Source organism: Heterodontus francisci, chromosome 12, assembly GCF_036365525.1.
Source record: "Heterodontus francisci isolate sHetFra1 chromosome 12, sHetFra1.hap1, whole genome shotgun sequence".
In the NCBI taxonomy this organism is placed as follows: domain Eukaryota; kingdom Metazoa; phylum Chordata; class Chondrichthyes; order Heterodontiformes; family Heterodontidae; genus Heterodontus; species Heterodontus francisci.
This window is the reverse complement of record NC_090382.1, coordinates 35,132,002-35,154,816: the sequence shown is the minus strand read 5'-3', so window position 1 is coordinate 35,154,816 and position 22,815 is coordinate 35,132,002. Positions and strand designations below refer to the sequence as shown.

At 43.9% G+C, this 22,815-nt stretch overlaps 1 protein-coding gene across 2 annotated transcripts in view; it reads left to right on the top strand.

The window, feature by feature from the left end:
• Nucleotides 1-22,815, top strand: part of rmnd5b (required for meiotic nuclear division 5 homolog B) — a 42,686-nt gene that overhangs the window by 16,129 nt on the left and 3,742 nt on the right. For both annotated transcript variants that reach the window (XR_010976064.1, XM_068043303.1), the window contains exons 4-8: nt 623-723; nt 5,473-5,639; nt 8,952-9,117; nt 18,520-18,622; nt 21,956-22,110. Coding sequence is in view for 1 of the 2 variants with exons in the window: in XM_068043303.1 (XP_067899404.1) it covers nt 623-723; nt 5,473-5,639; nt 8,952-9,117; nt 18,520-18,622; nt 21,956-22,110 (692 nt within the window). In the remaining variant the exon portion in view is untranslated. The remainder of the gene's footprint in view (nt 1-622; nt 724-5,472; nt 5,640-8,951; nt 9,118-18,519; nt 18,623-21,955; nt 22,111-22,815) is intronic.

Below are 22,815 nucleotides of genomic sequence, written 5' to 3'. Positions count from 1 at the left end.
ATGGCCATCTTCTGTGCTGCTATCATTCTGCAATCCTAGCCACTTTGAAGGAAGGGCGAGATTGTAATTTTACAAACAAAGTGTACATAAAGAAAGCCCTGCATTTATACAGTGCGTTTCACAACCTTCACATCTAATTAAATACTTTTGAAGTGTAGTTACTATAATGTAGGGAAGGCAGGAGTCCATTTTCACACAGCAAGGTCTCACAAACAGCAATGAGATATTGACCAGCTCATCTATTTTAATGCTGTCGGATTGGCCAGGACACGGGGAGACCGCCCCTGCTGTCTTCAAAATGGGATCGTTCATGTTCCCCCAGAGAGGGCAGGCTGCACCTCTGACAGTACGGCAATCCCTTGGTATTGCAATGGAATGTCAGCCTAGATGGGATTTAAAGTTACAACCTCCTGACTCCGAGGCGACACTGCTACCTCTGAGCCACAGCGGCACTAATATACCTGGATAGCAGTTACTGCACCTCATATACAATGAATTTTTATAGATATTTAATTCTGAGAGAGTTGATAAATGCATGTTTCTCCTCCCTATATAGTATTAATTGCTATTGCTGAGTGCTAATCTCATTGTAAGAAATCTCATTTTCCCATCTTTCCTCTAGGAATCTGGAACATGTATTGACCTCAGTCAGAAGGAACCCTTTCTAGAATTGAACAGGATCCTGGAGGCACTGCGAATGCGAGATTTGAGGCCAGCACTGGAGTAAGTCACTTCTTGGATTCTCTGTCCAGGTTCCTCCTTTCTCCCTTGCCTTGTCTGAGCTCATTTTAAACAGATGTCCTGAGAACCTGGTGCTGTTCACAGTGGTGGATGGTCACACTCTTATCACTGATTCTCTCATCATTAATGATACTTTTTGATTTCATTGGGTCATGAACAAGTGGTGGCTTCTCTTTTTCTGAAGCCGATAGCTGATCAACTGCTCAGAAATGATTAGCAACTCTCGAAATAAACTTCATTGGTTGATGCTGGCTTTAAAAGGATGTCATTGTTTGCCCAGGTGCCTTGAAGGTTTGTGAACATGTGCAAGGATGTGATTGCACCTGTTGCACTTAAGCTTGATAAAATGCATTCTAAACGCACCTCAAACATGCCCATAAAGCTTGTGTTGTCACAGATAAAGCATCTTTATACCTCATCCTTGTCATGCCTCCCCTACATTCCTTTCCTTTAGGAATGTATGTTGGTCCACATCTCCACCTGCTTTTATATTGGCACAGTTTTAATTTGGATTTCTGAGAAACCTGCACCCATAAGATCCTGTGCAGTGTTTATGCTGCTTAAATCTGGCTCTTCTATCATGACAGCAGGCTTGTAGGCTCATAAGCTGGCACTACCAGTCTGCCACTAGTATAAGGTTGATGGATTGAGTCATGTAAGCACCATCTCACTGGCAAAGGTCTAAGAATCCAAATTGAAAGTGGCTGGTTCTCCTTTTGTGAAAGGTGCCAGCTCATGTCACTCTCTCTCTCTGCACCAATGATCAGCCTGGAATGTGTAAAACTATTCCTCCTCTTCCCCAGAGATGTCAGATTGTGAATATTACTGACGACTGTGACTGGAGCTCGAGTCCCCAGGTGGTGATTCAAAACTGCTCTGTTGTACCAACAGTGTAAATGCTTCTATGGTTTTTTTTTCTTTGAGTTTGCACATGTTGTCTGTATAACTTGGATGGCAGAATGATGTGCCCTTGTTTCAGACAGACCCACTCTCTTCATACAACAATGTTTTACCATTACAGTCCCTTGATGCACAGTTACTGGCAAATAGCAAGGCTAGAAGTTTACAGTGCGCTGGTTGTGTTGAACAATGACAATGGAAGTATAAATAGGGACAGCTGTAGTTGCCATCTTGCCTAACTGCATCACCAGGAGCTGTTTCATTCAGAAACAGGACTTGAAAACGCTAGGAATCAATCTGTTTGCACTTCTGTTTCTACTTAATTTTCATTTTCAAAGTGCTTAAGTAACCCAAAATGAAACCAGTGGTGTGGCCTTGTTGATGTTTTATATGGAGTGTCAATAACATTTCTTTGAATAAATTTGTGTGGATCCACTCAAGCAGGTTATTTGTCTTTACTTGCCACGGGAGCAGCTGAAATGAGCAGATTCTGATTTTTCCCCCCTAAAGATGATACTTCGCCCAAGTTCAGCTGATGAATGTTTGAATATACTGAGACTTGGTGAGAGATTTCCTTCATAAACTTACTCAACACCGCCACCCATTGGCCAGAACCTGTAACTATACATTGCAGGCAACAACTTGCAGGATTTCCATTCGAAATGTGCTAACTGTTGATATAACAGCTTGATGAAGTATCATAACAACAGTAAATTGGATTGGCAGTGCATGCGAAGACAAATTATCCTTTCTGGTCCTTCTCGAGCTCTCTGCAGCCTTTAACAGAGTCGACCACACCATGTTTCCTCCCAAAGCTTCTCCTGCTCCTTGTCCAATTCTGTAGGATAGCACTTGTCACTTCTGCTCATACCTATCCAAACACAGCCAGAGCATCCATGCACCATTACATCCAGAGTCCCCCAAGGATCTATCCTTGGCCCCCTTCACTTACTCCTCTATCTGCACATCTTGGCGACATCATCCAGAAACATGGGGCCAGCTTTCACATGTACACTGACAACATCCACCATCTGCCTCAACTCCTCCACCGCTTCTGTGTTGGATTGCTTATCTGACATCCCATCCTGGATGAGCTGCAATTTTTTTTTCCAGTTAAACATTGCGGAGACCAAAGCCATTGCCTTCGGTGCAATTTCATTCACCTCTAAATGTATTTTAAGAAAGTATTTGATAAAGTACGTAAAAGGTTGGTTAACAAAACTGAGGCTCACTGAATAGGAGGGTCGGTGTCTAATTGAATAAAAAATTGGCTTAAAGACAGAAAACAGCGAGTCGTAGTAGATGGTTGTTTTTCAGACTGGAGGATGGTCGACAGTGGTGTTCCCCAAGGGTCACTGCTGGGACCAATGCTTTTTTTGTTACATATAAATGACTTGGATCTTGGAATACAGAGTAGAATCTCAAAATTTTCGAATGATACCAAACTTGGAGGAGTGGCAAACATGAGGAAGATATGAACCGCCTGCAACAGGACATAGATAGGCTAGCAGAATGGGCAGACAAATGGCAGATGAAACTCAATACAATTTAATACAGACAAATGTGAGGTGATACGTTTTGTCAGAAGGAATAGGGGGCGGCAATATAAACTTAATGGCGCAGTTCTAAATAGCGTGCAGGAACAGAAGGACCTTTGGGTGCATGTGCATCAGTCTTTGAAGGTGGCAGGACATATTGAGAGAGGGGTTAGCAAAACATACGGGATCTTGAGCTCCATAAATAGAGGCATTGAGTACAAAAGCAGGAATGTTATACTGAACCTTTTATAAAGCTCTGGTTAGGCTGCAAATAGAGTATTGCGTCCAGTTCTGGAAAGATGTGATGGTCCTTGAGAGGGTGCAGAGGAGATTTACCAGAATTGTGCCAGGGATGGGGGATTTTAGTTACAAGGTTACATTGGAAAAGCTGGGGTTGTTCTCCCTGGAGCAAAGGAGATTGGGGGGAGATTTGATAGAGGTGTACAAGATTATAACAGATGTAGATAAGTTAGACAAGGAAAAATTGTTCCCATTAACTGATGGTACAAGGACTAGGGGACACAGGTTGAACTTTTTGGGCAAGAGATGCAGGGGGAATATGCGGAAGAACTTTTTTTAATGCAGAGAGTGGTAATGATCTGGAACTTGCTGCCATGAGGGTGATGGAAGTGGAGACGGTCAATAATTTTAATAGGATATTGGATGGCCACGAAGGAAATAAACGTGCAGGGCTATAAGGATCAAGCAGAGGAGTGGGACTGACTGGATTACTCCGCAGAGAGCTGGCATGGACCCGATGGGCCAAATAGCCTCCTTCTATGCCGTAAAAGACTCTATGACTCCTCCGTCGCTGTTTTGGGTTCAACCAAATTGTTCACAACCTCAGCATCCTATTTGACCCCAAGCTGAGTTACTGATGTCACATCCTATCCATTATGCAGACTGTCTATTTCCACCTCTGTAACCTCAGCTCATCTGCTGAAGAAACCTTCTTCCAAGCCTTTGCCACCTTCAGACTTTACTATTCCAATGCTCTCCTGGCCAGCCTCCCATCCTCCAGCACTCTCTGTAAACTTTAGCTTATCCAAAGCTCTGCTGCCCGTATCCTATCCTGTACCAAGTCCTCTTCCCTCATCATCCCTGTGCTTGCTGAATTATATTAGCTCCCAGTCCAACACAGTCTCTAATTTACAATTCTCATTTTTGTTTAAATCCCTTCATGGCCTTGCTGTTCCCTTTCTCTGTATCCGCTCTAGCTCTATAACCCACCGAGAACTATGATTTCCTCTGACTCTGGCATTTTGAACACCAGCATTGGCCGCTGCACCTTCCGTTACCCAAGCCCCGGACTCTGGAATTTCTTCTCCGATCATTGCATACCTCCACATCTCTCCTCCTTTAAAACCCTCTTTTAAGGCTCTCCTTAAAAATCTCACCTCTGTGACTAAACTTTTTAGTCATATCCTCCTAATAGTTCCTTCTTCGGCCGAGCCTCCATTTTCATCTGATTCCCCTACTGTGAAGAAGCTTGGGCTGTTTTTCTGTGTTAAAGACTATAATGAATTTAAGTTGTTGACTATATGGACGGTGTCAACCAATCACTATAACTTTTGGAATGATGCAGCTCTTCACATTTTATATGTTTTCAGTGAACAGTCTGCCGCCCGTGTCTTAACTCCCACCAGGTCCTGTTGAACCATCGCCCCTGTGCTCACTAACCTACAATGACTCATGGTTAAGCAACATCTTGATTTTGAAATTCTCATCCTTGTTTTCAAATCCCTCCATGGCCTCGCCCCTCCCTATCTCTGTAATCTCCTCCAGTCCCACAACCCTCCTAGATAGCTGCACTCTAATGCTGGCATCTTGCGCATCCCCGATTTTAATCACTCCACCTTCAGTTGCCTAGGCCCCAAGCTCTGGAATAACCTCCCTGCACCTCTCTACCTTGCTTTCCTCCTTTAAGGCACTCCTTAAAACATACCTCTTTGACCAAGCTTTTGGTCTTCTGACCTAATATTGCCTTCTGTGGCTTGGTGCTATATTTTGTTTTATAATGCTCCTGCGAAGCATCTTGGGATGTTTTATTATGTTTAAGGTGCTATAAATTATTATTACTCTGTATTTTGTAGCACTCTCATGTATGTTCTTTTGCATTGTGTAAACTGGGGCGTTAAATCTGACTGTACTACTTTGCATGCCAGCATGAGACATTGTCTTTTGTATTGAGTTCGAGTCCAATTTCTTTGAGTGCTGATGTGCAAAATGCCAGTTTAATGAGCTGTTTTTCCTTGTTAGGGTATATTTTTAATGCTCTGTTTCTCTCACTCAGGTGGGCTATGGCAAACCGGGGAAGGCTGTTGGCTTTGAATAGTACACTGGAGTTCAAGCTGCACAGGTTATATTTCATTAGTCTGCTGACTGGAGGTGTCATCAACCAGACTGAGGCAGTGGAATATGCCAAGAACTTTCAACCTTTTGCACAACAACATCAACGAGGTCAGCTTTCATCTGTAAGGTGTTTGGTCAATTGTTTAAAGGGCTGATCTGAATTTTGGTGTGCACTATTTTTAAGTGAATTGGACAGCAGGAATACAGTGGGTGCACTTGCAGAAAGGCTGTCTGATTGAATGAACCTTTCAAACTGAGATTTATTATAACTTAATGTATTTCATTAATTCTCTCCTTGCTCCTTTCTCCCTTCTCCTTCTCTCCCACAAACATTGACATTGCTGCGATGCAATAATATAAAGTTTCTCGGGGCATTTTACTATGTTAAAGGTTCTATATAAATGTAAGTTATTGTTGCTGGCTGTGGACTCATGGATACTAAGGAATCCTCTAGTATCTTGCCCAAGAAACAATGTGATCCTGGCAGGTCATTCAACTGGACGGGCCTCACAATGAAGGGAGGCAGTGGCGTAGTGGTAATGTCACGACTAGTAATCCAGAGCCCAGGCTAATGCTCTGGTGAAATTTGAATTCAATTAATAAATATGGAATTAAAAGCTAGTCTAATGGTGACCATGAAACCATTGTCAATTGTTGTTAAAAACCCTTCTGGTTCATTAATGTCCTTTAGGGAAGGAAATCTGCCGCCCTTACCTGGTCTGGCCTACATGAGACTTCAGACCCACAGCAATGTGGTTGACTCTTAAATACTCTCTGAAATGGCCTAGAAAGCCACTCAGTTCAAGGGCAATTAGGGATGGGCAATAAATGCTGTCCTAGTCAGCGATGCCCACATCCCACAAACAAATACAAAAACAAAAAGATACAATCCTATCCTCACCTGCTGTCTGTACCGGTGCTGAATAGCTTACAGGATTTGGAATGCTTGGCGATTTTCCTCCTTCTGAAGCCAATATAGTGTTTCTATTTCACCTTGGCTGAGATCAGATAACAGCACAAGATGAGGACTGAACCCAGACCTTCCTGAACTTTATGGCTCAATTACTGACCAGTTAAACTCACTGAACCACTGGCGAAGCCCTTGTATATTGCCAATTCGTCATAAACCTTCAATGAGACTTGATTTATAGGGTGTCCATATAAAACCTTTCCCATAGGCTAAGGCAACTGTTCTCAATTTTTTTGTTTGAAGGATCCTTTTTCAAATGGATTAGTAATCATGGACCCCTTCCTTCCCCTCCCCCCACACCATTAGGGGAAAAGGCACCCTTGGAAACCTTGTCTTTTAGTGCCCTTTCTTTGAGTTAAATATGTACTAAAGTATTTTTTGAAAACTCTCTTGAACAAGGCTGAACTCACTTGGGACCCACCACCAGCCTTGGTAACTGTGAGTCTGCCTGGCAATCTTTGTGCTGCTCTCAGCACTCCTCCGTGTACTTTCCCCTCCCAGGTGAGACAACCAGCCCACTCTGTGCTGCACGTATGGCAGCTGCACTCCACTCCCGCCTACTGGCTTGCACCAAGCCCACCTCCAGCCGCCACAGCACCCTGGGCAGTCGTCCACATTGCCCAACCCTATTTGATGAGCACTTTCATATAATGTTTGGTCCCCGCTTTGAGAACCACTAGTCCAAGAGTTCCTTGATGGAGGTTGAGGGACCAGTGTAAAAGAATAAACTGAAGCATAATGGAATATACTAGAATAATGTCTTGGAGTAAATTGTAGACTGCTGCCACATCGAGAGACTCTGATGTTTTATGGTACGAAATACATATATTTTAAAAAATACATAGCTGTCTCTGATACCATGCTGAATTTTGAATCCTTCTGTATTTCCACAGTTATCCTTTACTCTTTTCAAGTAATGAATTCCCTGATCTTATTGCTTCTGAAACTCAGCTCAATTATATATTGCGACCTCTTAAAATGTATCACTTGCTGTAGACATTACTGCTTATTGACGCCACAGCAATTTAATTTACTCATTGTGGTTTATTGCTGCCACCCTTCCCTAGTGTGCTTTCAATTGTCTGTGTTAAATGCAGGTTGCGTTTTGTTTGTATCATAGTAACAAAGTAGCACTGGAAAATCTGGTTTCATCAGAATTGTAAGGTGTTGCTACCTCATGGAGCAAACTGGTTTTTCAGCTGTTTACTATCATTAGCTGTATGTATACGGTTGGGACTAAAGCTATTTATTTTGGACTATTGTGTGTGTTTCTTGTCTGTAGCAATAGTTTTCACATGTGCACTGACACCACCCAGCTCTACCTCACCACCGCCTCTCTTGACTCTTCCACTGTTGTTAAGCTACCAGACTGCTTATCCAACATCCAGTACTGGATGTGCAGAAGTTTCCCTCAGTTAAATATTGGGAAGACTGAAGCCATTGTTTTCGGTCTCTGCTCCAAACTCTGTTTCCTAGCTACCAACTCCATCCCTCTCCCTGCCAACAGTCTGAGATTAAACAAGCCTGTTCAAACCTTGGTGTCCCGTTTGACCCTGAGATGAGTTTCTGACCTCCTATTCGTGCATCACTAAGACCGCCTATTTCCACCTCCGTAACATCACCCAAGTGCGCCCCTGTTTCAGGTCACCTGTGGCTGAAACCCTCATCTATGCCTTTTGTTACCTCCAGATTTGACTCTTCCAATTCCTGACTAGTCTCCCACATTGTACCCTCTGTAAACTTGAGGTCATCAAAAACTGTGCTGCCCATGTCTTAACTCGCACTGAGTCCCATTCCCCTATCACCCCTGTGCTCACGGACCTGCATTGGCTCCTGGTCAAGCAACATCCTGATTTTAAAATTGTAATCCCTGTTTTCGAAACCCTCCATGGCCTCACCCCCCCCCCCCCCCCATCTCTGTAGTTGCCAGCTCACACAACTCTGAGGGCTGAATGGCCTCCTTCTATGCCCTCAAATGACACTTTTGACTCTGAGATATCGGCGGTCATCTAATTCTGGCCTTTTCTGCATCTCCGATTTTAAGTGCTCCACCATTGCTGCCTGCACCTTCAGTTGCCTTGGCCCTGAGCTCTGGAATACCCTCCCTACACCTCTCCACCTCTCTACCTCACTTTCCTCCTTTTAAGATGCTCCTTAAAATCTACCTCTTTGACCAAGCTTTTGATCATCTGACCTAATATCTCATTATGTGGCTCAGTGTCATATTTTGTTACAGGTTGTTGGCTTCCAATAATTGATTGTAAGCTCTGTCTTCTGTAACAGTTGGTAATTTTTTTTCTCTGTGAATTTCAGTGATGACCCAGACACACCGTTCCCTTACTTTCTAACTTGTTGCCTTTGGGCAGGGGCCTCTTTAGCGCTTGGCCTTTAGCTTTTAGTTTTCTTCTGTGTGAATTGCTCAATTGATAATGAGTGAGTTGTCATTCCAGACATCCAGGTGTTAATGGGAAGCCTGGTTTACCTGCGGCATGGTATTGCAAACTCCCCCTACCTCCATCTGCTGGACTGCAATCAATGGGCAGACATCTGTGACATATTCACTAGGGATGCCTGTGCCCTCCTCGGTCTTTCAGTCGAGTCACCTCTCAGTGTCAGGTAAGCTCAGCATGAAAGAGCTAGAAACTTTTTTCTTTTTAAATGTTCTAATTGTCATTTTTATTTTTAAAAAAGAGGAGCTTTTTCCATTATGACTGTCTTTTAAAAATTAGACAATTGTAAAGAATTGTGTTTCACTTAATTCCACTTTATTGTTTAAACAGTGGGTTCTCATGACGAGAACAGAAGATTTATGATTCCAGTGGTGTAAGGGAGCTGCACTAATACAGACTGTTACTGTCATTAACTCATTGACAACAAACGCCCGGGGTCAATTTCCCTGTGGCCCTGTGGAATGAAACAACTTCTCTTGTCAAGTCAGCAGAATATGATGCCATTCCAAAAGGTTCATGGGATTAACCTGGTTAGCTTTGTGATACAACCAGCTCAGTCTTAACATCCTGACACGTAACTGGCTGAGAAACCATCCCTAGGAGGCAGTTTGCAAACAGCTGAAGGGCTAAATCTCATCCGTATAGTCCCAGCTGTGGAATGGAAAGCTGCAGAAGAAGCAGCAAGTTTTAACATTTATTTTAGTCGGAAAGCAATATTAATGTAGCAGAACAATTCCCAACATTTACTTAGCATTATTACAGTAATAAGGTTTGGTTCAGAGTTGCCATGTTTTCAGCTGGAATTTAAAAAGATAAGACTGGTTAGTGCAGAGAGGTTAGAATCCCAGGAGCTACTGGCAGGTGAAGAGTTAAAACCAGTTCTATCAGCTTCAGTGTGTCAATGTTGCTCCCTCCTACTGTTGAGTTTGGCTATTCCTCTAGGCCATTTTCTGAATGATGCTGCCAGCATGCACTGTTTAAACAAAAGCTTTTTTTAAAAAAAAGAGTTGTTGGACTTAATTCATAGATTTTAGGACTCCAGTCCTGTTTTCTGACAGTTGAATAAAGCTCACTTTCTTCTTGTTGTTTGATGTGGTAACTTTATGGGTTCTCTTTCCATCTTCTCTCTCCCTTGTGTTTTGTGTTTAGATGTATGTGTAGGTGAACTTGTGCAAGTGTACATGCATGTCCATATGGGGTGCGTGTGTGTAACTGAGTGTGTGGCATGAGTAACTTCTTTCATCTTTATGTCAATGTAGAATTTCACTTGATAGGAGCCACCCAGAGTGATAACTTAACTGATAACATGGGAATCTACCATTATCAGGACAACATACAGTTGCATCGAAAGATCTGGAGATATGACTTTGAGTTTGGTTGATTGAAGATGTCCAATATTGCTGTGCACTGCACGAAATAATATAACTCCGACTGCTGTTGGGGATTCAGATGTCCTATGTCGTGGCCCCTCTTCGCTGATTAGCATCCTTCCATCTGCAAGAGATGATGGGAAATGCAGCCTCAGAACTTCGGTAAGGTCGGATGAGATCATCTGCTGCACTTCCTTTGATGGCTGAACAAGCTGATTCTGGAAAGGCAAAGTCTGCCACAAGTGCCACACATGATGTTGTCCCTTGCTGGTGGTGCAGGATGATCTCTGCTGGCGCCTGGTTTGGAGACCACATATTGTTGCTGGTGTTGCCATTTGCATCGGTTGTCAGCTAGGGTTTCCCATGTGTTGTGATTGACGTTGAAGCTTTCATGTCCCTTTTAACAGCATTCTTGAATTGGAGCTTCAGGCACTTGGGGGTGTAGCCATCTTCCATCGTGTATACTTGCCCAAGCCAGCAAAGCCTTCTTTGCTTGATGAGCGCTAGTATACTTGGCATGTTTGCCCTAGAAAGGACAGCTTTGTCTTTCCATGTGATGACAAGGAGATGGAAGTTTTTGAGGCTTTTTTCTTGGTAGGTCTAAGTTGTCTAGGCTTCACTGCCATATAGTAACGTGCTGAGGATATAGGCCTTGTAGATAAGCATCTTGGTCATGTGGGTCAGTTTGCTGTTTTTCCATGAGCTCTTCATCAAGAGACAGGTTGTCTGACACTGTAGATGCAAGGTAGCAGAATTTGCTGACTGCTTGCAGTGGTGCGTTGTTGAGCCTGATCACAGGCGGACGAAACACCCTGTCCCAATTTTCTTGACATTAATGGTGAGGGAGAACATGATACAGGCATGGGACAGACAATCCATGAGCCTTTGCAGCAGATCTTCTGTCTGGGCAACTAGTACAGCATCATCTGCATCCAGAAGTTCTGTTATCAGGACATACTGCACTTTTGTCTTGGCTTTCAGTCTTGATAGGTTGAGGAGTTTCCTGTCTGATCGTGTGTGGAGGTACGCTCCTTCCATGTTGCAGGGTAAGCATAGTTCAGGAGGACAGAGAGAAAGATACCAAACAGAGTAGAGGCTAAGATGTAGCCCTGTTTCACCCCATTCTTGATCTCAAAACTGTCAGAGTTGGAGCTATCAAACTGAATGGTGCCATGCATGTTGTTATGGGATGACCATATGAGACGGCGAAGCTTGGGAGAATAGCCAATTTTCTCTAGTATCTGCTGGAGGCCCGTCTTGCTCACTGTGTCAGATACATTTGTGAGATTCACAAAAGCAAGGTAGAGTGGTGTTTGCTGCGCTCTGCACTTTGCATCTGCCTGCTCTGAAGCCACATTGTGCCTCCAGGAATATTCTGTTGGTGAGTCGATGCAGCCTCATTAGAATGACTCTGGCAAAGGCCTTCACAGTGACGCTGAGGACTGAGATTCCCCAAGAGTTGTTGCAATCCCCTCGATCACCTATGTTGTATAACTTAATGATGATTGTGTCATGCATATCCTGTGGGACAGAGCCTTCTCTCCAGCAGAGGAGGAGAGGTCATGGAGGTGTGGCAGTAGCTCAGCTGGTATTCTGTCCTTTCCAGATGCTTTCCTTGCTGCTAAGGAGTCAATGGCCTTTTCAAGCTCAAATAATGAGGGTTCTGCATAAAGCTCATACATGACAGGTAGCTGCAGAAGATCATCGAGCACAGGCAGAGAGATATCTGTCTCATGTGAGTATAGCTCTGAGTAGTGCTCTATGCAGCAGGCCATTTGCTTGTTCCTGTCAGCAAGCCCTTCCCCATCTGCAGATTTCAAAGGAGCAACTTTGGTGATGGTGGGGCCGAATGCTCTTTTGATACCTTCATACACAGCGCGACGGTTACCGTTGTCACTAGCAGTTTGGCTTTCTTCGCATAGATTGATCCAATAGTTGTTGGCATTGTACCTTGCTGTTTTTGACATAACTGTCTTGGCTAGCATGAGATTATTACATGCTTTAGGGTAGGAGACCAATTGTAAGCCAGGTGAGCGGTGCTCTTCACTTCAATGACAGGAGTCATTTCTGCAAAGTGGGTCTTGAACCAATCTTTGTTTCTGTTTCTTCCTTTTGAAGCTTAATAGATGATTGAACGCAGACTTCCAGTTCGTCAGCATTATCTGGTGAACCCGCAGGTGGAAGAGACTGTCCGAGATCTTCTGAGAACTTCTGGCATTTGTTGTCATCCCTTGGAATGTTGATGCACATCACGCTATTTTGTTTGGGCTTGTGCATCTTCACAAGCCTTTGTTACGGACAGGTGGGAAATGATGTGGGTGGCTTCCACTTTTCCCTCTCAACTGACCACAGATAGTCTTTTAAAAAGTGTTTTAGTCCCTGAGTGTTTAAGGGTCAAATAAACAGACAAACAGCAGGTTTTCTTATAGGTTTAAAAAGAAAGATAACTATTTATTAAAACGATACCCGAAAATGTTTGCAACCTCACCCAATCATGCATGCATACACACAAGAAAAGATAGAGAGTAGAGGGTAGAATGCAATTAGAGTTCGATTGTTGTAAAGGGAGTTCTCTTTGAAACTTTCCGGGTTTTCTGGGAGGAATTTTTCACAATGTTGCAAGCCTGAATGTTCCTTGTCTTGGAATTGATGAAGTGTTGCAGACTCCTTTGCTAAAACTCAGTCCAAAGTTGGTGGTGGAAGTCCTGGTTCAACTTCCCAGATGGGGAGTTTTCAAGGTCACCTTGCAATGTCACTGCCGCTGTAGTTTAAAGATGGTGCTGGTAGGGCTTATTGCTTAGCTGGATCGATCTCACAGCTTCCTGGCTGGAATGACTTTCTGTCTCTCTCTCTCTCTCTCTCTCCCAGAGCAGTTATTTCTTTTAAGGTAAGAACTTATCAGGTTTTAGTTGGGTGACTCAAGATGCTCTCCCTGGGGTGTTCATACAATGCCCCAAGATGTGGGGACCATTGTTACATCATGGCGTCTGAATGTGGTCCATTTCGATAAATAGGTATTATTTCACACCTATTATTTTGGCCTTGGCTTCGAAATCAGTATGTCTGCAAAAGTCTTTGCTAGCCCAATTTCCGATGATAGGAGTCATTGGCATGGAATGGGCTGTTTTACATATCAATGTGCCTCCTCAAGGCAATTCCACATGTTGTTAATGGTCCGGTCTTCAACAGACAAACATGTTGATTGGCAGTAAAGGAGGGGATCACCTGACCTCTCCTTCCATGTTGCCAGGTAGCAAAGTGCCCATTTTCTTGTAGCTTAGTTTCTTGGCCAACTTTTTGCAAAGCTATTTTTGGAGAGATTTTGCAGCTTTCCTGAATGACCTATAATTTCCAGAATTGGAGAGCAATGAGTTTATAGAATTGTTATTTTGCATACTCTGGCCCTATATTTCTGTCCATCCAGTACTCCAATCTCAACTGTTGTTCAAGTAATTATGCGTCTGTCCACCGATGGTTCAATTAGTGAATGCAGTTTAAATCCAGTACGAGTTCTGTAAATTGGAATCAGGATCCACAGGAAGGGATATATATCACTGGCAGTCACCACCAAATTCTGCAGCCTCCCATATGGGAAAATGTGCACCTGAAAGTCCGACTCTATCTGGGCCTTACTTTAGGTTAAAAATTCAATCTCCAACCGTGGTTTGCCAAAAGGCTGCTCTTAAATCCACCATAAGACAACTCTCTATGTTATTTTAACAGCATATTATGATCTAGAAAATATTAACAGAGATTTAAAAGCATCAAACTGCAAACAAAAAAAAAATCCTTTAGCATTGGATACAATACATATAGTATTTTCAATAATGTTTCTGGCATAGACTATTGATATTTCTTTCCATAAATTGGTTGTCCTGATCAGATACTGCAGGTTTAGGTAGATTGTACAAGCTTAAGGCCAGCTCAGTGAATTTCTTTGCTGTTTCATGAGATGTGGGTGACGCTGGCAAGACCCGCATTTATTGCCCATCCCTAATTGCCCCTGAGAAGGTGGTGGTGAGCTGCCTTCTTGAACTGCTGCAGTTCATCTGGTGCGGGTACACCCACAGAGCTGTTAGGGAGGGAGGGAGTTCCAGGATTTTGATCCAGTGACAGTGAAGGAACGACAATATATATTTCCAAGTCAGGATGGTGTGTGTCTTGAAGGGGAACTTGCAGGTGGTGGTGTTCCCATGCATCTGCTGCCCTTGTCCTTCTAGGTGGAAGAGGTTGCGGGTTTGGTAGGTGCTGTCAAAGGAGACATGGTGAGTTTCTGCAGTGCATCTTGTATATGGTACACACTGCTGCCACTGTGTGTCGGTGGTGGAGGGAATGAAGGTTGAAGGTGGTGGATGGGTTGCAGATCAAGCGGGCTGCTTTGTCCTGAATGGTGTCGAGCTTCCTGAGTGTTGTTGGAGCTGCACTCATCCAGACAAGTGTAGAGTATTCCATCACACTCCTGACTTGTGCCTTGTAGATGGTGGACAGGCTTTTGGGAGTCAGGACTTGGGTTACTCGCCACAGAATTCCCAGTCTCTGACCTGCTCTTGTAGCCACACTATCTATGTGGCTGCTCCAGTTCAATTTCTGGCCAATGGTGACTCCCAGGATGTTGATGCAGAGTGATTCAGTGATGGCAATGCCATTGAATGTCAAGGGGAAATGGTTAAATTCTCTCTTATTGGAGATGGTCATTGGCTGGCACTTGTGTGGTGCAGACATTACTCATCACTTATCAGCCCAAGTCTGAATGTTGTCCAGGTCTTGCTGCATATGGACATGGACTGCTTCAGTATCTGAGGAGTTGCAAATGGTGCTGAACATTGTACAATCATCAGCGAACATCCCCACTTCTGGCCCTATGATGGAGGGAAGATCATTGATGAAGCAGCTGAAGATGGTTGGGCCTAGGACACTACAACAAGGAACTCCTGCAGTGATGTCCTAGGACTGAGATGATTGGCCTCCAACATCCACAACCATCTTCCTTTGCACTGGGTATGACTCCAAGCAGTGGAGAGTTTTCCCTTGATTCCCATTAACATCAGTTTGGCTAGGGCTCCTTGATGCCACAATCAGTCAAATGCTGCTTTGATATCCAGGGCAGTCACTCCCACCTCACCTCTTGAGTTCAGCTCTTTTTTCCATGACCAAAGCTGTAATGAGGTCAGGAGCCAAGAGGCCCTGGCGGAACCCAAACTGAGCATTGGTGAGCAGTTTATTGCTGTTTAAGTGGAGCTTGACAGCACTGTCAATGACACCTTCCATCACTTTACTGATTGAGAGTAGGCTGATGGGCGGTAATTGGCCGGGTTGGATTTGTCCTGTTTTTTATGTACAGGACATAGCTGGGTAATTTTCCACATTGTCGGGTAGATGCCAGTGTTGTAGCTGTACTGGAACAGTTTGGCTAGGGGTATGGCTAATTCTGAAGCACAGGTCTTCAGTACTACAGCCAGCACGTTGTCAGGGCCCATAGCCTTTGCAGTATCCAGTACCTTCAGCCATTTCTTGATATCATGTGGAGTGAATCAGATTGGCTGAAGACTGTCATCTGCGACACTGGGGACCTCAGGAGGAGGCTGAGATGGATCATCCACTCGGCACTTCTGGCTGAAGATTGTTGCAAATGCTTCAGCCTTGTCTTTTGCACTGATGTGCTGGGCTCCCCCATCATTGAGGATGGGGATATTTGTGGAGCCTCCTCCTCCGGTTAGTTGTTTGATTGTCCACCACCATTCATGACTGGATGTGACAGGACTGCACAGCTTAGATCTGATTCGTTAGTTGTGCGATCACTTAGCCCTGTCTATTGCATGCTGCTTCCGCTATGTAGCATGCAAGTAGTCCTGTGTTATAGCTTCACTGGGTTGGCACCTCATTTTGAGGTATGCCTGGTGCTGCTCCTGGCATGCTGTCCTGCACTCCTCATTGAACCAGGATTGATCCCTTGGCTTGATGGTAATGGTAGAGTGAGGGATATGCCGGGCCATGAGGTTACAGACTGTATTTGAAAGCAATTCTGCTTCTGCTGATAGTGCACAGCACCTCATGGATGCCCAGTTTTGAGCTGCCGATCTGTTCTGAATCTATCCCATTTAGCATGGTGGTAGTCTCACACATGGAGTTTGGCTGCACCAGAATTTGGCACTAAAGTGTAGTTGGCTTGAAAGTATTTTGAGTTCTTGGGTCCTTTTTAAGTGCATTTTATTATGACAAAAAAGTAGAAATTTGTGTAGACGTTGAATGATTTAGAGTTTCTGCAAACTGTGTTGTGAAGGCCCTCATCCCTGGTACTAGAAGAGATGCAGAGAAGCTGGGATTGTTCTTTTTCGAGCAAAGAAGGTCAAGAGAGATTTAATAGGTGTGCAAAATTATGAAAAGTTTTGATAGAGTACATAGGGAGGAACTGTTTCCATTGACAGGAGGGAAAACAAGGCAATAAATGGTAGCTTACTGAGAAGTGTACAGGAACAGAGGGACCTTGGAGTGCATGTCCACAGATCCCTGAAGGCAGCAGGATGGATAGGTAAGGTGGTTAGGAAGGCAGAAGGGATACTTCCCTTTATTAGCCGAAGCATAGAATATAACAGCAGGGAGGTTATGCTAGAACTGTATAAGACACTCGTTAGGCCACAGCTAGAGTACTGTGTACTGCATTACAGAAAGGATGTGATCACACTAGAGAAGGTGCAGAGGAGATTTACGAGGATGTTGCCAGGAATGGAGAATTTTAGCTATGAAGAAAGATTGGATAGGCTGGGACTGTTTACTTTGGAACAGAGGAGGCTGAGGGGAGATCTAATTGAGGTGTATAAAATTATGAGGGGCCTAGATAGAGTGGATAGGAAGGATCGATTTCCCTTAGCAGAGAGATCAAGAACCAGGGGCATAGATTTAAAGTAGTTGGCAGAAGGATTAGAGGGAAATTGAGAGTGTTTTTTCACCCAGAGGGTGGTGGGTATCTGGAACCCACTGCCTGAAAGGGTGGTAGAGGCAGAAATCCTCATCACATTTAAAAAGTACTTTGATATGCCAAAGACTTGCGGGTCGATAGGCAAATTGGCCATTGTAAAAAATTGGTGGTAGGAGAATTGAGGGAAGGTGGGGATGTGAGAGGGAAAAATGGGATTAATGTAGGATTAGTATAAATGGGTGGTTGATGGTCGGCGCGGACTCAGTGGGCTGAAGGGCCTGTTTCAGTGCTGATTCTCTCTATGACTCTATGAGATGCACTTGAAGTGCCATAACCCACAAGTCTACGGACCAACAGCGGGAAAGTGGGATTAGGCTGGATAGCTCTTTAACAGCGGGCATGGACATGATGGGCCGAATGCCCTCCTTATGTGCGGTAAATTCCCATGATTCTATGATAACCACAGGACATAGATTCAAGATGATTGGCAAAGGAACCAGAGGGGAGATGAGGAGAAATGTTTTTAAGCAGCAAGTTATGATCTGGAATGCACTGCCTGAAAGGGCGGTGGAAGCAGATTTAATCATAAATTTCCAAAGGGAATTGGATAAATATTTGAAAAGGAAACATTTGCAGGATTATGGGGAAAGAATAGGGGAGTGCGGATAATTGAATAGTCCTTTCAAGGAACAGGCACAGGCTTGATGGGCTTCCTTCTGTGCTGTAAGATTCTGAGTGTCCAGGTGCAAGAAAAATGTTGGACTCACTCAAGCCCAAAGTGACTGAGCTTGAGGAACAATTCTGCATTATAGAGGAGGAAGTATTCTTAGAGCATGTCCCGTAAGAGGTGGTCACCCCACAGCTAAAGGGCAGAGGAAGGCAAGTAGTGAACCATGGAGAACCAAAGGAGAGGTGAAACCAATGATAAACCAATTGCTTTTGTTTTTAGCCTCTGACCTCCAACTGTGAAGGAAATGTGTCGTAGCTGAAATAAAATGTCTTGTCCTCAAAAAATTTCTTGTAATCTTTTTCATTCTTCTTGTGTAAGATTGTTTTTTCCCCATTAATTAACAATGTTCTAACAGTTTTCTAAGGCTCTCTGCTTCCTTGTTGATGGGAAATGCCATGAATTGATTTACTTTCACTCCCTTTTTTTTGTTGGGGAAAAAAAGTGATTTGCTATTTTTAAAATATTCAATTCCGTACCTCTGTCAAGATCTTTGTACAATGACTCAGTTAAGCACTGGTAACTTTGTAATTGACCATTTCCTTTATATCATAGTTTTTCTGCTGGATGTCTGGCATTGCCAGTTCTGCTGAATATAAAGGCTGTGATTGAACAGCGACAGTGCACAGGGATATGGAGCCAAAAGGATGAGCTTCCAGTGAGTGTTGTCTATTTGAGTATTACTGGTGATCAGTTGTCATGTTCATACTAAATACCTTCTTACTGGTGTGATTGTAGTGACGTCCTGTCATGTCCAACACTGACCGCCTCCCCAAATCTGAGCAAATGGACTCTTGCTGGTAGGTAGCTTTAATATGTGTTGTGATCAGATGAAACTAGGACTCTACTTTCCCCCATAACTTGGTGTGATATTGTGCATTAGCAAACATTTGTGTATTGCCATGATGCAGTATTTGGGTGGTGTAATACACCTGGATTGAGTCACTGTTCAATGTGCTTGGCCCATATGTGTAACTAGAGCATTAACCTAGCTGTATTACATTTTCCACATTTCAGCTGCAGTAGTTCAGCTGCTTGTAGTCTCCAACACTCCTGAGACCTCTTCTCTACCCTTCCTTATTCTATGGCAAGACAGCCACTGATTTATTTGGGTCCCTGGTGATTCAGCAGTTGTGTTTTGTCTCCATTTTTTTTTTTGGCATGTGCTGCGCCCCTTTATCTCCTTTGCTTCAAATCTTGGAATTGCTCCAAAGGTTAACTAAATCCCAACTGTTTATACATGGCTTCACTTCTGGTCTCTGGGGTGATGGATATATTTCAGCACTTTGTTATTCATTTCTGGGATGTGGGCATTTATTGTCCATCCATAATTGCCCTTAACTGAGTAGCTTACTCAGCCATTTCAGAGGGCAGTTAAGAGTCAACCGCATTACTGTGTGTCTGGAGTCACATTTAGGCCAGACCAGGTAAGGACGGCAGATTTCCATCCCGAAAGGACATTAGTTGAACCAGATGAGGTTTTTTTTGACAAACTGGTAGTTACATGGTCACCATTACTAATAAATAAATCTGAAATTTAAAAAAGTTATGAACTGAATTTAAATCTCCCAGCTGCTGCAGTGGGATGTGTAGAGGAGGAGGAGGAGTTGGGAATTTGAGGGCAATTAGCAGGCACTAACTGCTGCTGAAACCATTATTCACACTTTAGTCAAAGTCTTCATTACTGGCACCGCCACGCTCCCACCCCAAACCCCATCGTTCACCCTCCAGCTTGTTCAAAACACATCTCTCATCTTGCTCCAAATGCTGCTTGCCAATCGCTTTCATTGTCACTGTTTAGTTTAGAGATACAGCACTAAAACAGGCCCTTCAGCCCACCGAGTCTGTGCCGACCATCAACCACCCATTTATACTAATCCTACACTAATTCCATATTACTACCACATCCCCACCTGTCCCTATATTTCCCTACCACCTACCTATACTAGGGGCAATTTTATAATGGCCAATTTATCTATCAACCTGCAAGTCTTTGGCATGTGGGAGGAAACCGGAGCACCCGGAGGAAACCCACGCAGACACAGGGAGAACCTGCAAACTCCACACAGGCAGTACCCAGAATTGAACCCGGGTCGCTGGAGCTGTGAGGCTGCGGTGCTAACCACTGCGCTGCCCCACTGGTCAATGTTGGCTTCCTGTCCCCAACATCTTGAATTTTAAACCCTTGTCTTCAAATTCCTCCACAGCCTTGTCCTACCCTATTATCTCCTCTGGCCTTGTATTCTGTCCCACGCCTTTTGATTGTCAGAAGGTCTATTGTGTATTCCCTGCCTCATCCCACCAGTGATGGCAGAACCTTAAACTGCCCCAACCCCATTCTCTCTGGAATTTCCTCCCTAAACCCCTCCACTTTTCTCACCACCTTTTAAAAAAATCTTTTCAAAACCAGTCCTTTTGACCAAGCTTTCTCTGCTAAGTCTAACACCACAATTTGGCGTCTGCTCATTATCAATACTGCGCCGTGGTAAAATACCTTGAGTTGTTTTCTTTGCTTATAGTATTAAACGAATTCTCATGTTATGGTATCCCTAGCACTAGTATATCCTGAAGGTTGCCTTGGACAGCTTAATGTTTTGCATCAGGTGAGTTCGGAACAGAATGAATAATCAAAAAATCTACAGCAGTACAAAGATGCAGATGAGACAAATATATAAGATTTAGGTTCAGGAGTCACAGATACCCAAAGAAAATGTGGGTGGGTGGGGGGTGATGGGGTGGGGTCGAAGTCATAGATGGTTTTTAAGGTAGTTTATTAAGAAGCAGCAATTTAAATATGATGGTGCATAAGCTAAGTAGACAGAAAAAAACACACGACCTGTAACAGATTGAACAGATTACTGATCCAACTGGGGCAGAATGGTGTTGGCAATCTGCCTGACAGATGAGGCAGGCAAGGTGTTGGTGGTCTCTTTGGTCTTCGGGGTCCTCAGTCTTCTTGAGCTAACCAAGATGTTAGGCCGAAGGTCAACACTCAGCCAAAGCTGAGCTTCAGGAAACTCTCCTTCTGTCTGAAGAAGACTGAAGAATTCCCTCCCAAGTACCTTTTTATATACTTTATTTCTCGGGGCTGGTAATTTACCCTACGTCAATCACTTGTTCGATTCCAATTGCCCAATCACCAAGGGACAGGTACTAAAAGTGAACCCCTCCCAGCCCATCACTCTGCCCCCTGAAGTCACCTTTCACCTTATCTCGTGCTCGGTATCGTTTGTAAACTTCTGCCAGTCACATGTCTAGAGAGGGTGCGAGGCTGCATCTTACCAGCTGTAGGAATGGCTTGATTCAGAGCCTGTGCTAGAGTCATGTCCTTGGCAGAGAGAACAGGCCTGCACTGTCCTGTGTCTGTCAGCTCTGGCAGACTGCTGTAGAATCTTTCTTAAGAGAGAGAGCTATTTCTATAATATTCAATTAATTTTCTTAAGATTTTATAAGTTTATTCGACAGCAATTTCTTATAGTAAGACCATGCTGGGCATTGAAAGTATTTCACTCTCCAGGTTTCCTGGGGTAAAGCCCTCTTTCTTTTTCTCCCATCCCCAACTTTCATCTTCATTTCTTAAAGACGGTGGCTTTTGATTGCTTGGAGTTCCACAATTGCCACCAACCATCCACTACCTAGTCAAAGGAGTATGTAGACCCTGGACAGTGAGTGTTACTATGCTTTCGACTATGAAAGGAATCCCAGTTCAATGTGCGTCTATCCTCACCTGATGATCTCACACATGTTTCTCCACAGGGATCACTGGCTACTGATCAGGAACTGGACGTCAGTGTGTGTTTTGCCCCCCTTCATTACCCCAGCATTCGAGACCAAACGTTGTTCCATCACTGCCACTCCCGGTTAAGATCAGCTAACTCATCCCACACCAGGGATTGAGCATGAGGACAACAGCATTTGTATCCCCCCGCCCCCCACCCCCTTTTCAAAAACAGCAAAGCAAAACGTAATGCTAATCTTTTATTTCTTTCAGATTGAGATTGAGCTGGGCAAGAAGTGCTGGTACCACTCTGTGTTTGCCTGCCCCATCCTTCGACAGCAAGCAACTGAATCTAACCCTCCCATGAAACTGATCTGCGGTCATGTGATCTCCAGAGATGCATTAAACAAACTGATCAATGGTGGAAAGTGAGTAGCATGTAGATACATTAACCATCTTATTGGGGTTACAGAGTTATGCAGTCATAAGTTTTGGAATAACTGATACTTACGAGTGGGATGTGCCATCCTTCTGATTGTTGGTGGGAATTGTGAATCTCTGGGAGTGATTGTAGATATAAGGAGTTTGGGGGGCAAGGGGAAATGCTTGCATTTATAACTAGAAAAGAATAGCTGTCCCTGACCAATCTAAACCAAAGTATTTTCCACCATTTCTCTATTCTAGTCCTTCATTCTGCCTCTCCCACATATAAACCTAACTGGGGGAGATGGTTAACGTCCTTATTTAACGGCTGGGTAGTTGCTCTTCCGGTACAATAAAGGTATCCAGTTATTGTCTTGTAATTAGCCAGGTCCATTCTGCCTTAAAAGCCTCGTCTCTGAGCGAAGTCTTCCTGCTGTTCCTTTCCCACTACACTACTGCGATCCGGCACTTGAGCTGTGAAGGGCCGTCTTTAGGGTCATTATCTCAGCAAATATACCTGTCCGTCTTGGAGAGTGTCGATGAGTATTTCTCTTCAGGGGCTCTTGAGTCATAGCTTCACCTCTGCACTGCATCGACTTCAACATTGTTCCAGTTAGTGGAGCTTCTGACTCTCCACTGATTTACTGGTGACCTGGTGGATTAGTGCAGTTGCTCATGCACGAAAGGCATGAATTTACCCTCAGAATCAT